The sequence below is a fragment of the Macroventuria anomochaeta genome (assembly GCF_010093625.1).
Source record: "Macroventuria anomochaeta strain CBS 525.71 unplaced genomic scaffold BU25scaffold_6, whole genome shotgun sequence".
In the NCBI taxonomy this organism is placed as follows: Eukaryota; Fungi; Ascomycota; class Dothideomycetes; order Pleosporales; family Didymellaceae; genus Macroventuria; species Macroventuria anomochaeta.
The window spans coordinates 699,511-716,153 of NW_022985367.1; the positions used below are offsets into that span (position 1 = coordinate 699,511).

The following is a 16,643-nucleotide window of genomic DNA, read 5'->3' on the forward strand; positions in this document are numbered from 1 at the left end:
ACGGACGAATGAGGAGCTTACCCCGCGTTTGATCGTTTATCCAACACCTGGCGCCCGCATGCATCCTGGTATTATCCCAAGGCCCTTATCATCGCCAAGATGTTTCCCATCTGGGCAGTCTGTGCTTCTGTAAGGCAGTACAAAGCTACGACAGCTGCAGGCAGGCGCGATGTTGAGCTTGTTGGGTCTTGCTCAGTTGCTTATCTTCTTGGGACACCACACCAAGCTCATACACTGCGTCCGGATTCAGTACCATTGTGAAAACCGTCAACATGATCAATCTGCGACAGTGCCTGGTTGCAATGGCGACCGCTGGCACCGCGCTAGCTGCATCGTCCTATGTGACGCTTGAGGTTCGAAACGCTGGAGTGCCTGCTGGTCAATTGAAGAACGTCAGCGGAAGTACGTGAAGATGCTGTGCCGAACACTGATACATAGCTAACAGTCGATAGTTGAAATCTACCACTCGTACCCACCCAACAGCAACACCTCAGCCAAGGCCATCATTCACCTTACCGATATCTTCGGTCTTCCATTGTTGCAAAACAAGCTGTATGTTTTCCGCAGATTGCTCATCATGGTCATATAGTGACCATCAATCAGCCTCGCAGACTCCATAGCCAGCAATGGCTACCTAGTCCTTGTCCCCGACCTCTTTGCTGGAGACCCAGTGGGCGTCGAAGAGCAAGAAGCAGGTCTCAACCTTACCGAGTGGCGCGCACTGCATCCTCAATCGGCCATCGAGGCCGTCATCAACAGCACGATTCAGTATGCGCGGAATGAGCTCGGTATCGAGAAGCTCGGCGGCGTAGGGTACTGTTTCGGCGGAAAGTACGTTGGAAGATGGCTGAAAGGAGATGATAGCGGTCTGGACGTAGGATTCGTCGCCCACCCTTCGAATCTTCTGGAGACGGAGATCCAGGCCATTGCTGGGCCGCTGAGTATTGCTGCAGGCAGTGAGTTCATTGTTTCGATATATCTGCGTCTTGAGTATGTGGGGAAGCTAACGAGAACAGCACTCGATGCAAGTTTCAATGCTACGGCGAAGTCGAGGGCGGAGAGCATACTGAACGCAAACAACATCACTTTTCAGACGAATCTGTACTCGCAGGCTCCGCATGGGTTTGCGGTGAGGCCGAACTTGACGATCCCCCAGCAAGCGTATGCGAAGCAGGCGAGCCTTGTGCAGGCGGTGACATGGTTTGACGCATGGCTATGAGCAACAATGCCAAAAGGAAAGGGACGAATGAGAGTGACTGCCAGCTTGAATCGAAACGACTATGGACAGTGTCAACAATTATTTGGGTAATCGTCTTTGAATAGAGCAACTTTCTCCTGCTTCAAGCGCATCTTCTCCAGCGCCAGATCTACAACGTCAGCACTACGTATCGAACGTTCGCGGTGCCTATAAACAAGCCGATTCACCTCTCCTCACATGACACCAAAACCATCGTTCAGAGCTCGTATGAGCTGACTAATCAAGTCTGTCAGTACCCCCGGATCGCGTTAAGATGCGAGCTCGTCCCAGGGGGGCCTCCACGAGGTTGTTAACTCTCGCTTCTCAGGCGACTTCCACTGTAGTTGCAGGCATGAGTCTGAAGTTCAGATTTCGCCGCGTCTTCACTAGTGCGTCATCGCAGGGAAGCGACAGGGATGTGGGAGGCTAGTTGGGGTTAAAGAGTGAGAGTGTGTGTGAGAAAGTAACGCTTATAGTCTAAGTCTGTGGCTGGCGGAGTCTGACCGTCGACGGATCTTCTAACAGGTTGCAAAGATTTGCGGGAAAGATTGATGACATTCGTATCTGTAATGTCAAGAAGGTTGAGGGGAAGAAAGTGGGGCGGGAACGACACGTTTGTGTACTGCTGGGTGGCGAGCCTCACGCTACTGAAGAAGGAAGTCACAGCACGCGACAGGTCTGCGGAGCTAGCTTTCATGGAGCCCCTTGGTGGCGAAGCTCATCAAGAAGGAAGTCACGTTTGGCAAAACACGCCACGCTGCGAAGCCTGCCACTGAGTGTGAGAGTCCGATCGAACGAAGTGGACGAAGCGGCACGGTGCCCACTGTTGGTGAGATGTGGCTAGGAACATGAGAATCATGCTTGATGCGAGGACCAAGGTGAAAATCGGCAAGAGAGCTTCAATGCTGAGGTCTTCGCGGAGCTCAAGGCTTCATGTGAGGTTGACTCGATGGTCAAATACTTGACGTTCACCCTCGCTAAGCGAGCCAATCAAATACTTAGCGACTCATCTACTTCTTCTGCTCGTTGGATTGCTCACCGCTGCACGGAACACCATCGCCGGACACTAAGCCTCTGGCAAAGTTCGTTTGCCAGCTTCAGGGAGCTCATGAAGTTTGCGCTTCGATTGCCTCTGCTGGGGCCCTCCTTAAATTTAGATGTTAGGCAGCCATTTGACCTAAGTTCCGTGACCTCACGAGGACGAGAAGGTACACATAACAAGTTGTCTGTGACATCTAGCCTTGAGCGTGTCCTTCTTAAACGTGAGGCTTCGCACGAAGCACAAACAGACCAAGGAATGTCTTATCAACCAATGAGTGCAGCCTCTGATACAGGATCCATTGACTTTCTCGACATTCCACCGAGCTCTTCATTGACCAAGGAGAAGACACGTACTGCACAGGTCAGCTGGATCCTTGGGCTAGAACAAAGTTCTGAGTTCAAGTCACTTGAGTCATATCTGCAAAATTCGGGTGCGACTCCAGACAATGCCGTCAACCAGCTAGTGAACCTTACTCATAAATATGCTCTGGAAGGACCAGTAGGCGATCGTTGCTAGATGACTGCTTGCTGCTGCCTGGAAGTGGCTACTTGTACGGCGCCAAAACAGCAGCCCAAGCTAATTGCTCTACTCTTCTTACTCCGCTCCGTCACCCTGACTACCCCCAGTACGAACGAGCCGTTGGAAGTGGAAGACGGAGAAGGTATGATCTGGAAGGGTCTTCTTAATTTTGGGTACACCATATCTGATGAAATGGGTTCCTTTGGTACGTTTTCCCAGCGGTAGGACCGAGTTAATGCTTAATTCATGCAGATGGCCAAGAACAAGATTACACGCAAGAAGAAGCCCAGAAGTGGGAAACCCTGACGGCTTTCTTCGCTCGAATCGACGCCAGTACGTCAGAGTCACTATCAGTGTTAAACTTCTCCAAGTAATGGGCTCAAACGGCTTTCGCTTGGGCTTTCAAATGTGGCGGAAACTCAGGGGAACCTTCAGACCTTGCTGTTCGCCTGGCATGCATTTGACTTGTCTACGATACGCCTAAGTTGTGGCCCAAGGTTTCAGATGCTCAGACAGAGCACAGCACCCTTGAGTGCTAGAACAACTAGAGACAGGGCTTGTTGAATAGTCAGTTTAGGTCCATCAACGGAATGACACCCACACTGGTTGAGTACGTGCTGGCGCATATGTACCGGGCCCAAGACGGCGCATAAGTGGTGCATTACCACACCAGAGATACTCTTTCTACTGCTGCGATTTTTCTCAACTTTTTCTCCAGAGGGACTTTACTACATCTGAGACCCAGGGCGGGGGAGCGCCGCGACAACCACGGCAGTTAGAGGCGATGACGATGGATGTTACGCCCGTACCACTCAGGCTGAATTCACGTGTTCGGAAACTCACCAACAATCGATCGCGTAGCCTCTGCGTGGCTACAAAGTGGCATAAGAGTGCGGTCTACGTACGCAACGAGGCACTGGGCGAAAACACACTTGAGAGGAACCGCCCTTATCTTGCAAGTATTTTAATTCACTGAAGCAGTAGGTGCAAGCCATGCACCTGTCCATACAACCCCCACCTTCCAACGTAACTTGCAAAGCTAGCGACAGTGCAAGGCAAGGGCGAGTGGTCGCAACGTTCTTCCTCGAGCAATCTCCAGAATGAGGTTCTACAATAGAATTGTATGGGCTTCACCTTACTTGGCTGAACACCTCAAAACCAGGATGCACCGACACAGCCTTCTCTTTATGCGTCAGATTTCAGCGTGTCTCAAGCTCAAGGGCCTTGTCGAGAAAGTCGAGCCAAAGCACATCAGGCAAGTTGCACGCCACACCTACCTACCAATAGCGGACTACGAACAATTTAAGCAGCATGACCTCTTGGCCGGTATACAGGAAGAATATGATTCCAGGATACCAGAGGAGGCACCGACAGAGCCGCTACTCATCGACGAGCACCGCTACCCTCATCTCCGAGCTTTGAGAGCGGACGACGAGATCGGTGACGGGTTATGGCTATGCTGCCACTGCCGGCACGAAAACATCTTGCATCACTACAAAGGCCGTTTCCCATTCAAGCACCTCACATGCAACCGGTGCAAACGTCTGTTATGCAGCGAATGCCAAACCACTGAGGTCCTCTCACAGCTCCCATATGGGATGATTCACGTACCTAAACCTTCTGATTCTGAAGAGGTAAGGTATCTTCACGTTTGTACGAACTGCGGTCTTAGCCACCGTGCTGAGATGGAGGGATCGACGCTCGACTTCTACGGTGTTACTTGCGCTGGGTGTGGAACATCGTCGTACGGGGACTGGCCCAGATATCACATTGGATCTGTCGAACCATACAGGAGAGATCCAGATGCGAGCTATGCAAGGCTCGTCGAGCAGAAGGCGGAAAGAGCTGCGAACCTGGCACACCACTGGAACGAAAACGATCGAGCACCATCGAGACTGAGCTGCAAGAACTCCGATTGATCGACAAACACCCATACCCAAGCCCGGCTAGGTGCAGACAATCGAGCAAGTCTTGGAGAAGGTCAGCCAATCGTCTTAACATGATTGCTCTTTCCTTGCCAGATTTCCAAAACGCTCACCACCACACCTCCCCACTCAACTCCTTCTCCCCCCTGCTTGGCACCCCACACGCCTCCCTGCTCGTACACTCCGGCTCCCACTCGCCCTTGTCACAGCACACCTGCTCGTCGCCACAGTAATTGACCACTCAGTATCCCTGCGCGTTGCACCACCGGAAGCGGTCGTGGAAGATGTGCCATTCGGCTTGGCTGGGGGTGCATGAGATGTTTGCTGGGGGGCGGATGGAGAGGCCTGTAGAGGTTGTGGAGGTAGAGGAAGTTAAAAGGTCAGAATCAAAGAGGGTGATTGTTGGCATGGAGATGGTTGTGGTTACTGGGTTGAAGGAGGAGTTGCAAGGGGGTGTTTAGGAGGGCGATAGCGGTCGCGGCGAGGAAACCGAGGGCGGTAAGGTAGTTCATCGCGATGGGCAGCAAGAGGTGTGTGATTTCGCAGACCAGATGGTAAGAATCGGGACAGGATGCACTAGATGGATGGAAAACAGCGATATATTAAAGCTTCTGGTGAGGTCTGTAGAAATGATTATATGGCACACAGGCGGGTGATGCACTCGCGCAACTGCAACAGTCAAAAGTGGGACGGCAATGGGTGGATAGTACGAATCTATTCTTTAACATGCAAAATATACACAAGTCCTCGCCTTCTCCAAAACCTGGAAAGAGACCACTGATCTAATGGTATGAATGCGCTCTTGCCTAGGTCGCACGCTGCAGTAGACCTCTTGCTTTCTATATGCACGACCAATATGGTACACAAGCTCTCATGCAAAGCTCACAAGCGGGTACTGTACGCTTCTCCATTCTTCTACTCCTTCTTCGGCCGTCCGTTTTGCGCAACGTCATCGACATGTGATGTCTGAAGGAAGAACTTGCGCTCGAGGTACTTGAGGCCCTCATCAAGAGGGATGATGGGCAAACTTATGTACAGCACGGCCTTCCACTCGTTCCAGTTGAGCGGGATGACGCTGAACAGGCCCTGCAAGAAGGGTACGTAGAGGAGTGCGAAGTGTAGAGCCATGGACAGGCAGATAGCGTAGACGAGCATCATGTTCTTCCAGAGCGGCAAGGTAAGCAGGGACTCGGAAGAGCTGAGGGCGTTCATGGCGTTCAGCATCTCAATGACGACAAGGATGGAGAGCGAAACGGTGGAAGCGGCCTGTGCAGAAGCGTTGGCGAACATTTCGCAGCCGATCTCGGGGAACTGAGAAGAACAGCGGTGGAAATGGCTGAGCTGGTAGAAGGAGATCTGGGGACCCTCTTGGTTGAACATGAACCACCATGCGTAACCACCAACGGTTGCGGCACCGACGTAGGTTCCGATGACCATGTAACGGAAGAACAACCAGCCGCCAATAAGGGCTTCGTCACGCTTGCGAGGCTGGCGCTTCATGATATCGTGATCAGGAGGGTTGAACGAGAGTGCGGTAGCGGGAAGACCATCGGTAACAAGGTTGACCCAGAGAAGCTGAACGGGGATGAGAGCCTCAGGCATACCCGCGGCGGCAGTAAGGAAGATGGAGACGACCTCTCCAATGTTGGACGAGATGAGGTAGCGGATGAACTGCTGGGTGTTGTTGTAAATGGAGCGGCCCTCCTCGACAGCACCTTCGATGGTAGCAAAGTTGTCGTCAACCAGAACCATGTCGGCGGCGAGCTTGGCAACATCGGTACCAGAACCCATAGCGACACCAATATCAGCCTTCTTGAGTGCCGGTGCGTCGTTGACACCGTCACCGGTCATGGCAACAACCTCGCCAGCCTTCTGGAGGAGGTCGACCAGCTTGGACTTGTGCGTTGGCTCAGTGCGGGAGAACAGGGAAGCGTGCTTCGCGGCCTCCATCTGCTCAGCCTCGGTCAAGTCATCGAATTGGCGTCCAGTAAAGCTCTTGCCGGCGAGGTTCTCGTTCTGACCAAAGACACCGATCTGTCGGCAGATAGCCTCAGCAGTGTTCTGGTTGTCACCAGTGATGACAACGACGCGGATACCAGCGGAGCGGCACTTCTCGATCGATTCGCGAACCTCAGGACGGGGAGGGTCCAGCATACCAACAAGGCCGATGAGAGTCATGTTCTGTTCAAGCTGAGCGTATTCCTTGGTAGTCTTGGCCTTGGAAAGAAGAGGGTTGTTCGAGACGTCATCGACGGAGGCAACAGCAATGACACGAAGACCGCGGTTGCCGTAGTCAACAATCTCCTGTTGGATCAAGTCGCCCAGCTGGTTGTTCAACTGTACCTTCTTTCCGTCCTTGCCAACAAGAGCGGATGTGCAGCGGGCGAGAATAGACTCGGGGGCGCCCTTGACCAAAAGCTTCTGACCGCCGCTTTGACGGTTGCTGACCAGGACAGACATACTCTTGCGGTCGCGGGAGAATTCGTATGTAGCTTGTCGTGTAGCGTGCTGTTCGTAGTACTTGCTCGAGAAGTGGAGACGGCCCTCGGGCGAGATGCTGGTCTTGCTCAAGTTGAGCCTTGAGTCAGGGGTACCAACCTTCTCGGCCAGAACACGAAGAGCGCCTTCAGTGGGCTCACCGACAATACCGTAGGTGCCGTTCTTGGAGTCGTAAGCCAAAGATGCGTCGTTGCAGAGTGCTGAAACCTCGCAAATCTGACGAACGGTAGCGGAAGATGCAGCGAGGTTCTCGACGGGCTTTCCGTTGAAAGAGATTTGGCCCTCGGGGGCAAAGCTGGTTCCTTCAACATCGAACTCCTCAAGGCCGTTACCTGCTTCGTTGATGAAAACAACCTTGTTGACGCTCATCTGGTTGGTGGTCAAGGTACCGGTCTTGTCGGAACAGATGACACTGCAGCTTCCCAAAGTCTCAACAGATGGAAGACTACGAACAACGGCGTTCCTGGCGGCCATCTTGCGTGTTCCCAGAGCCAGACATGTTGTGATAACGACTGCAAGACCTTCAGGAATAGCAGCTACACCGAGCGAAACTGCGATCTTGAGGTAGTAGATAGCACCCTTAGTGAAGCTTCCGTGAGACGGGTCGTTAAAGTTGCGGATGTTGATGAGCCAGACGAGAATACAGATGGCCGTAATAACTTTGGCGAGCTGATCGCCGAAATTGTTCAGCTTCTCCTTGAGAGGAGTCGGCTGCGAGATCTGAGAAGTGATGCTGTCGTGAATATCTCCAATGGCTGTGTTCGCGCCTGTCAGAACTACCAGCGCGTTCGCGTGTCCAGTGACCACTGTTGTTCCTGAGAACAGCATGTTGACCTGATCCTGCTTGACCGCGTTCTCGTCCTTGACAACCCGGATATCCTTGTTCACACTCTCACTCTCGCCGGTCAGAATCGACTGGTCGACCATGAAGCTGTTGCTCGAAATCGATAGGATCCTGCAGTCCGCGGGGATTCTATCGCCGATTGCCACGGAGACAACATCTCCAGGCACCAGATCATCAGCCTTGACGCGCTTGATCGCTCCATTGCGGACAACCTTGGCTTCGTTCGCTGAGTATTCTTGGAGCGCGGCGATAGCCTTCTCGGCGCTGGTTTCTTGCGATACACCGACGACTGAGTTCAGGATGAGGATCGTGAGGATCTATGGGAGTGAATTGTTAGCGCAAGCCATCAAGACGCAGGTAAAGATAGTACTCACAACTGCCGGGTCTACAAACGCCGTCCAGCCCTCCTCGTTGTCGAAAAGCGCAAGGACAAAGGACACTGCTGCAGATCCAAGCAGTATTATAACCAGCTGATCCTTGAACTGTTCGAGGATGAGCTCCCAGATGGGCGTGGGTGGCTCCTCAGGCAATGCTGTTTCCTTCTGTTAGCATACTGCGTGTCCCTTCTATTCTGAGATTGTCGCCGACATACCGTTCCTGCCGTGCTTTTCCCGCAGGCTCTTCACCTGCTGTTCTGAGAGACCCTTCTCCTCTGTGACCTGGAAATGCTTGAGCGCCTCGCTGGGCGTTCTTGTATAGGCGTTCTCCATGCTTTGTGTGCAGCGATCAGCTCGCAATACTCGAGCTCGTAGATTGTCGGCGGGTGTCAATCAATGTATACGGCGCGTAGGCGTGGAGTGAACGTGTGGGGCTTGACGCCGTTGAAGATAGAACTGCGGTACACTCCTACCGATTCTATGCGCAGGGGTACTCGGCTCGTCGCTCTGCTGCAAATGCTGCAGATATGGTTGCTTGAAGGACAGACGTGGAAGAAACCTCTCGAATCTTGAAATCCTCGGGGCACAGACGGCTTAAAGCGAATCTGGAACCCGGCAGAAGAGATCTGAAGCTTCTCAAGAAATCTGTCCTCTCAGTTAGCTCATGATGCGCCACACACTCCACACCGGCGCTAGACCCTGCGAGGTTCTCCCGCTCACCAGCCACCGCGGAGCAGGTGCACGTTTCACGTCTGCTGCTGCGATTTGCTCGAGCACTCGCGGGTACAAGTAATTGTTATTCACTCGAGGCCTGAGGGTTCTTGGAAACACCTTGGGAACGCATTGTTGCTTGCAAGCAGATGCATTCAATCACGGGCAATCTCTGCCGCATTCGGGATGTCGGCGCCCCACGAACTCGATACCCCCACTCAGTCATCATCGCCGTAGGGCTGCGCGACCTCGACACGGTTATGCGGCTCTGTGCTGCGTCAGCCGCATCTAAAGATTCGCAGGGATTTGCTCTACATTTTAGATTTTTGATCAATTGGGATAACGTATGCAGTGTGGAGAGAATTTGTGATGATGTAATTGTTTGTGTTAGATACGCAACAATTGCCAGTGCAGCAGTGCAGCAGTGCAGTCGTCGCAGAGCTGCAACGAGGCCTAAAGGCCAGGGGGAATCAAACCGAGTGCCGGGATAACTTCGCCGGTCTTGCAAAACGCTATCATGATCATCATGCCCATACCCATTCCATGCGCCATAGGATTTTTGACCCAGATGTCCCAGGTCTTTGTACATCGAATGCTGATTATATAGTTGTAAATAAAACCAAGACATTGTTCATGTCTTAAACGAAGTGAAGTGTGCCAGAGGCTCTACGACTCTCGAGTCGCGCAGTACGTCCGGATCAATCTGACGAGATCCCTGGTCACGAAGGGCTTGGTGACATAGCCCTTCATGCCGCTCTTGGCTGCCTTGTCGAGCGCAGCGTCTGTGACGTCGGCAGTCACAGCCAGGATGGTAGGCGTGCGGCCATTGCTTTGCAGTTCTGGCATGCAAAGAATGCTCTCGGCTGCCTGGAAGCCATCGAGGTGTGGCATCCAGAGGTCCATAAGAACAACGTCAATGGCCTTAGAAGCAGGAGCGAAGGCGTTGCGGTGCATAACTTCGATAGCGTCGATACCGTTGAAAGCTGTCTCGACGTTCTTGTAGCCCAGCCTGTTGAGCATGTTCATCAACACGCGCCTGTTGATGGCATTATCGTCAACAACAAGAATATTCAGAGGCAGCTCCTCGGCGAGCTTAGGTATCGCAGCTGGTTTGCCGGCGGGCTCCTTCGATAGCTGTCGAAGAGGAGATGACATCCGGTGCGGGGAGAGGAGCCCTAGAACGTTCGACGACGGTGTTGGGTGAACGACAACGGTTGGTGTGTCCAGTATTGTAACAGGTACTTTACGTTCAAGGTCGCCCACGAAAGGCTCTAAAGAAAGTGGTGGTGTGATTGGCTCTCGTGAATCTTCAAGGTGAGGAATTTCGGGTTCGACAGACATGCGAGCTCGAATGGAGGGAGTGGGCGAATCGAATGGTGACGACGGCCGGCTACAAACCTCGCCCGCTGTAAGTGGAACGCGCAACTCGAACTCTGATCCCTTCTTGGGACCGGTTACGTGTGAGCGCAGGCAGAATAGATCGCCACCCAGCTTCCTTGCGAGGCCCTTGGCTACCATCAGTCCTAGTCCAAGGCCTTCGCTCTGTCGAGTTGTCGAGTCATCTTCTCTAGAGAAAGGCTTGAATAAGTTGGGCAGGAAAGCTGCAGGAATTCCAGATCCAGTGTCCTTGACGTTGATAACGACGTAACGTCCCTTTGTACTTAGTGTGGCTTCCAGTGTAATTGTACCGTTCTGTGTGAACTTGATGGCGTTCAAGGTCACGCAAGACACCACCTTGGCGAGATCTTTTTCGTCGATCAGTATCGAGTCCGGCACGTCTGGGGACACGCTCCATTCAACCCATTTAGTGGATGCTTCCCCATTTGAGCTCCGTGTCCGCACCTCAATTCGTTCGCCATTGTCTATTGCTTCAGCGATCGCAGAGTCTGGTCGTCCACCGACCTTGAGTGCATCTGTGATCACATAGTGCAGAACCTCCCTGAGATTGGTGTGACGAAGGCTTGAAGTCTTCTGATGCCCAGCAACGAATCTTGGAAAGCTTGTTGAGCTACCGCAGCGACCTTGGCACCTCTCCAGTTTCTCCATCTCTTTCAAGCTAGCACGCGGAGGACAAGATATCGATCCACGAGTAGGAGGCTCTTCGGAAAAGGTGTCTCGGGTTCGGCGTCGGATGGGACGTACTACGCGAGTTTGGTTCTCTCCCCATGTGTAGTCTTCCCTCCGCCTCTTCACGCCACGTTGCCGTTGTTGAGCGACGTTGTTGGCCGCAGCGAAAAACTCTGGTTGAGCTTCTCGCCAGAAAGTGTTCCACTGATTGGGGGTCTTGTCCAGCGGCGATACAGGTGTCTCTGGAACACCCATGTTCATATCGTAAGCGTGAACTACGTTGTCAGCCGCCTCAACAGCACGACTTGAACTATCTGTATCGAAGTCAGTATTGATGCAACTAGGAAAACATCGTAAATTCACGCACCTTGCACAGCTTCGATGTTTTCCTTCAGAGTATCGAGCATTCGGCGAGTTCGTACATCGATGTCCATGGTTTCTGATGCTTCTTTCACGTTCGCCATCATGACGTCGAGCATGCCAACAACTCCTTGCATGGGAGTCCTCAGCTCATGAGATAAGCTTCTGGCGTAGGGCTTCAAGGACTGGGCAACCGAGATGGCCTCGTGTGGGACGACCTTGCACTGTTCTGTTTGAACAGGCTGTGCAGATTTAGCAAAATTGTTTCCTTCAATGACTCGCTCAAGGATCATATCCTCCAAAGCATGGAATAGCGTCTCGAGAAAGCCCCAACTCAATGTACGCCTGGCAGCCCCCTCCTTTCCCCACATTACTCCAAAGTGTGCAAAGCATTTTCCTTCGGCAAAAAGTGGAATTCCAAGGTAGGCCTCTCCAGGAACGATCAAATCGTTCGGGTTGTTGACAATAAATTCGTTCAGTCGTTCTGGGATAACAAAGATCTTATCGTGCTTCATGTAGGCACAAGGGCATTGGTATGCATGGTACTTGAAGTTGCGAAGGTGACCAGGACCATTGCCTTGGTCATCGTTGATGTAGAAGGCTTCTCCCATTAGACATGACCCGGGCTCTCCGATCGGTGGCATCTCCACCGCGACATTCTTATCGTCGACCAAGATCCTTTTCGAGACGAATGCGTACTGGGCATCAGCAATGCGTGCAAGACCTTTGGTGAGAAGAGACCAGAAGCTGTCGATATCAGCGGTTCTCAAGGTGCTCTTAAGTTCGACGAGCTGTTCTGCAGCATTGCTCTCGGCGGGGTTGTATAGTCGAGAGAGCTCTTCTTTGAAACCGTCTCCGCCCTCTTGCACGACCATGCCTGGGCTGGGCCGTGAGAGTGCTACAGAGCGGCGCTCCATTATATCAGGTGGAACAGGGCTGGCAGATAGTTCTCCCATTTTTTTACTTTTCCATCCGGACAGTAGGTAAGGCAGGGCTCCAGGTAGTTGTGGGCCGGAGCGGTGGTCAGACGTCGTCCAAGTGGTGGATGTACGTACCCACGCCGGCGTGGAGGATTGCAGGCCACACTGAATGTGGACGGAACAGTATAGGCGTCGTGAAGAGCGAAGTCCGAGACTTGGCTGACGGAGCTGGTCGCAAAGGTTGAACAGGCCGTATCCGGAATACGCTGACTAAACGGTGGTGAAGTGCAAAAGCAGCTGAGACTGGCGAGGAGTGCGGTTGTGTGCAGAAGGAATCGAAGATTGCGAGGGAGGAGGGCTGTGTCGGCGATATGGTTGGACTGGAAGACGGACTGCTAGAGTCGCACATAAGAGGGCTGGGCGTAGGTTGCGATCTAGAACGCTTCCCGATGCTGCAGAGGTCTCTGCGTTCCCTGCGCGCTCCGGCGGATGCCTTCTGGTGGAGACACAAAGAGACGCATCTGGCGCCCGCCTGGCCGATGCATCAAGATGCTCTTAAGCACACTATGCCCTCGCGGGCCCTCTACTCTTGCTTCGAGGCGTGCATAGCGGTCTGTCTGCTGCGAGCGGTGCCGCACTGCTGCACAAGCAGCGCTCGTCGGCCGAAGCAGCTGAGGGGCTGGCGGGACCCTGGCAGCGCACGCCTGCACGCTTGCTGTTTGGGCGTTCGGCAAGCTGGCAAGGCGGATCGCCCGGGCGGTTTGACAGTCTAGAATGCTTCGTGTCGAGAGCGTCCCTGCACGATCTGCCTGACGGTGCCTGTGCGGCGTCTTTGCAAGCATCTACCCACTGACATCGCCGGCACCAGTGGGACTGCGCGTGCAGACAGGGCGTCTGCTGGGGACCTGATGACGACTGCTTGATTGTGCAATCTACCTCACCGCAATCTATCGTGGAGATGCTCGGCACCGGTTGCAAGATCGTGGAGAAGAGTGAATAGAATTACTCCTTGCAGCACGCTAGGGGCGTGTCTCGCTGATCAACTCTTGGGATTGACCACGCAGTGAGCACTACCATGGGTACTGTACCAGGCACCTCAAACAAGCTCACGCGTAGGTATTCAGCTGCTGCAATCTAGCACACACTCCGGTTCACGTCATCGCAATGGATGGCAGAGTAAGCCTGCAACACTGTATAGAGTGTCTCAGAGCCCAACACGCCCACTCGACACCACAAACAGAGTACCTTGTGGGACTTGGAAACCTGCTCCTGCTATCAAAATCCGGTCCGTACCATTATGACAGACACGTGAAGTGAGGCCGAAGTAAGAGCTTGGTGGATTACTCTCTACAGAATGCCAAACCTTCTCACCTGGTCGAGCAGATAAATTCTGGGTGCTGTGTCATATGCTGGCCTGGTGTTCTAGGCCGCAGGATATAAGCTCATCCTCACGAATACATTTATTCCCATACCGTGTGCGATACCAGACTAATCACTGGCACTCGTCCGCAGTGTCTTTTCAACTCTGGTTCAATAACCTGCATAGACTTGAAGGCTTTGTGAGGTAACGTTACATGGGCAGTCCGAGCACCTGACGCCTGACGCTGATATGCTCCACGATCTATCCTTGGGACGCATCCCCTAACTAAGCGTATCGGGCTTTGCTGCGAGCCCCAAAGATTGAACGGGAAACACATGATACGTGCGTCCTGTACACCCTACCGCGAAGGGAAATGATGTATTTTGCTGAGGCCTGGAGGAGTGAGCGCGTCGATCGCAATTTCCACGTATGGTCAAAGGATTTCTAGGCGCTCGAGCAAGCGCAAATGCCCCGCATCACTTTCCACCTCCATCTTTGCTCAACACCATCAGTTGACAGTTCACTTCAATGGGACATCACAGGCATCAAGACACTTTGGTTCAGATGCCGCTGCCAACGCATTTGGCTGGTAGCGGCACACGGGATCTTTAACTCCCGAGACATTAGGCCCTTACCTGCCTTCCTCAATTCTTCAAAAATACCCACTTGACCAAACACCGATCCACTGGATTCGCCCGAATCCAGTATCCCGCCCTTCACCCTTTTGCTAACGAGCTTTCACAGAAAGCGCGTCGACGCAGCTCTTTGAGCGTGTAACGCCTTCGTGTATCGAGACTGGCGTCATCCGAGTTTGCATTTGCACGCATACAGTCTGAAGCATCTAGACCGAAGGGGCGGTCCAAATTACACTCTCCCAAGCTCACAACCTCCGAACGCCGAAAACACCGATTGATGGTACAAATGGCCGACGACAATGTTTGCAGGGTCCATTCCTGGCGGAAACGTGCTGACGATGCAATGTGCCAAGTCATGCATCGGTCCACCCTGCCCTCCTCTGAGACTGCATGCCACAGCACCGCAGCACCACAGCTCAAAGATCCGTGGTCGTTGCGTTTCATCAGCCTGTTCAAGTATTCCGCGGAAGAAGGTCGTCTAGGCCATCCCCATGGATCCGGCAGGGCTGGACTTGTCAGACGACCTTTCATCTTTTCGACCGCTTCACTCTGCGAAATTGACTACATTCCCTGCGCTCAAGTTCCTGATGTCAACAACACATCAACAAGCTTGTATCTCGACTATCCTCAGTCCGGACTTCAACACCATCGTGTCGGATGGACCCATGCTTCACTTGAAGATACATGACGACATGAACCCGTACAGCCGCAACGGGGAGTGCAATAATTCATGCCCGTTCAGTTAGATGAGGTCATTGACCATCAAGCAGAATTCAACAACAACAACCTAATTATTGTTTTCTAAGATTTAGGCTAGAGACAGGTCTTGCTAATAGATACCTACTTGTAAGGACAGTTCCTTAAACTATTGTTGTTGTTGCTCCGGCCTGCTTAAGGGGTGATGACCTCATCCAACTGAACGGGCACGAATTATTGCACGACCTATTGGCCGCTGCGGTACGCTCCTGAACCTGGATTGCTTGGCAACGGTCTGGAACCTACCTATATTAGACCACATGCTTGACCTTCACAAGGACAGGACTGGCAGTCTTATGCAGAGGCTTGCGCCCGGCGCTGTCTGTCAGCTTAGCGTCAAGACTTTATTCGACCGACACAGCGGTCTAGGCCCCACAATCGAAGATCGTGAACGAACACACCGCTCGTACGGAATTACACTCGGACGAACGTGCGATCGCGACGGCTCCTTCGTTTGATTGACGGGATAACACACTAACGTTTATCCAAGCATGTGACGTTGCAACCTCCATGTTGTCCCAAACAGGCAGTGCACGATAACAACACCCATGGTTTGTCACTGCTAGCAAACCGCGCCTGGGCCGGTCTAGCTACGCAATCTCTTTGTACCTACCGCGTCTGCCGTTCTGCGACGACACGACGACTACAAACGACGTGTCTGGCCAGTCCTCCAACTGTTACAGCATCATCGTTATGCCTGTACGTTTTTGCGTTGGGCAACGGGCCGCCATCTTGTATGCAAGATGCTATCTGGAACCGCGATACACGGCAGGGAGACCTCGATTATGATCAGGTCTTCTGTCTGCTCAGCAGTACGCTTAATGAATGCGCGACTATTAATCCATCCAGACTTCACGAAGACCGCCACGTATACCTTTGCGGAAGCCATGCATCGAAGCCACATCTGCCGAACGTCTCAGGCTATACATAGCTCCACACAGCTGCAGTGGTCTGTGACTGTTGCCGGTCGTTCTAGGGTGCCACCTGCACACCTCCGTCATATTCCATATTCGATAGCACACTCACGATATGCCCCACAAGCCAAGCCCAACAAGTCTTTGAGACGAACTTTTGAGCCTGCTTGTCCTGTACCGGCGTTCAGGGAGGTGCAGCTTTCGGGCGTTGTTCATGTGCTCATTGGTGTATGAGTTCTAGACCTGCGCCTTACTGCCACATCAACGGGTAAGGGCAACATCCGTGACTTCAAGGTAAGATAACAAATGGTCTGACCGTAAGTCTTCGATAATAGATATTCGTGTGCCTACCATTCAACCCAGGCAAGCACACGCGATGCTTTCAAGTTGCCTCCAAAGCTGCAACGTTGCGAGATGCCGCTTCAGCTTACACCTCCTCCATCCTCAAGCCTGTCGTGCGCAGTTCGCAAGTTCGGT

The 16,643-nt window shown here is 52.9% G+C and overlaps 4 protein-coding genes across 4 annotated transcripts; 2 read left to right on the forward strand and 2 right to left on the reverse strand.

Moving 5' to 3' along the window:
* Positions 1 to 272: 272 nt before the first annotated feature.
* BU25DRAFT_334399 (uncharacterized protein) lies at positions 273 to 1,219 on the forward strand (the record flags this gene model as incomplete). Its single annotated transcript, XM_033702530.1, has 3 exons — positions 273 to 402; positions 453 to 552; positions 604 to 1,219. The coding sequence occupies 3 exons, from the start codon at positions 273 to 275 to the stop codon at positions 1,217 to 1,219; spliced, it is 846 nt and encodes a 281-aa protein (XP_033565022.1).
* A 2,766-nt stretch (positions 1,220 to 3,985) lies between these two features.
* On the forward strand, positions 3,986 to 4,717 carry BU25DRAFT_387045 (uncharacterized protein; the record flags this gene model as incomplete). Its single annotated transcript, XM_033704422.1, has 1 exon — positions 3,986 to 4,717. One exon carries the CDS (start codon positions 3,986 to 3,988, stop codon positions 4,715 to 4,717), a length of 732 nt encoding a protein of 243 aa, XP_033565023.1.
* Positions 4,718 to 5,435: 718 nt separating this feature from the next.
* BU25DRAFT_387048 (calcium ATPase) lies at positions 5,436 to 9,048 on the reverse strand. The gene is made up of 3 exons (XM_033704423.1): positions 8,659 to 9,048; positions 8,441 to 8,598; positions 5,436 to 8,383 (listed from the first exon to the last, which is right to left on the reverse strand). Exons 1-3 carry the CDS (start codon positions 8,774 to 8,776, stop codon positions 5,639 to 5,641), a joined length of 3,021 nt encoding a protein of 1,006 aa, XP_033565024.1. The 5' UTR covers positions 8,777 to 9,048; the 3' UTR covers positions 5,436 to 5,638.
* Positions 9,049 to 9,520: 472 nt separating this feature from the next.
* Positions 9,521 to 12,888, reverse strand: BU25DRAFT_387051 (uncharacterized protein). The gene is made up of 2 exons (XM_033704424.1): positions 11,589 to 12,888; positions 9,521 to 11,535 (listed from the first exon to the last, which is right to left on the reverse strand). Exons 1-2 carry the CDS (start codon positions 12,535 to 12,537, stop codon positions 9,821 to 9,823), a joined length of 2,664 nt encoding a protein of 887 aa, XP_033565025.1. The 5' UTR covers positions 12,538 to 12,888; the 3' UTR covers positions 9,521 to 9,820.
* Positions 12,889 to 16,643: the final 3,755 nt, after the last annotated feature.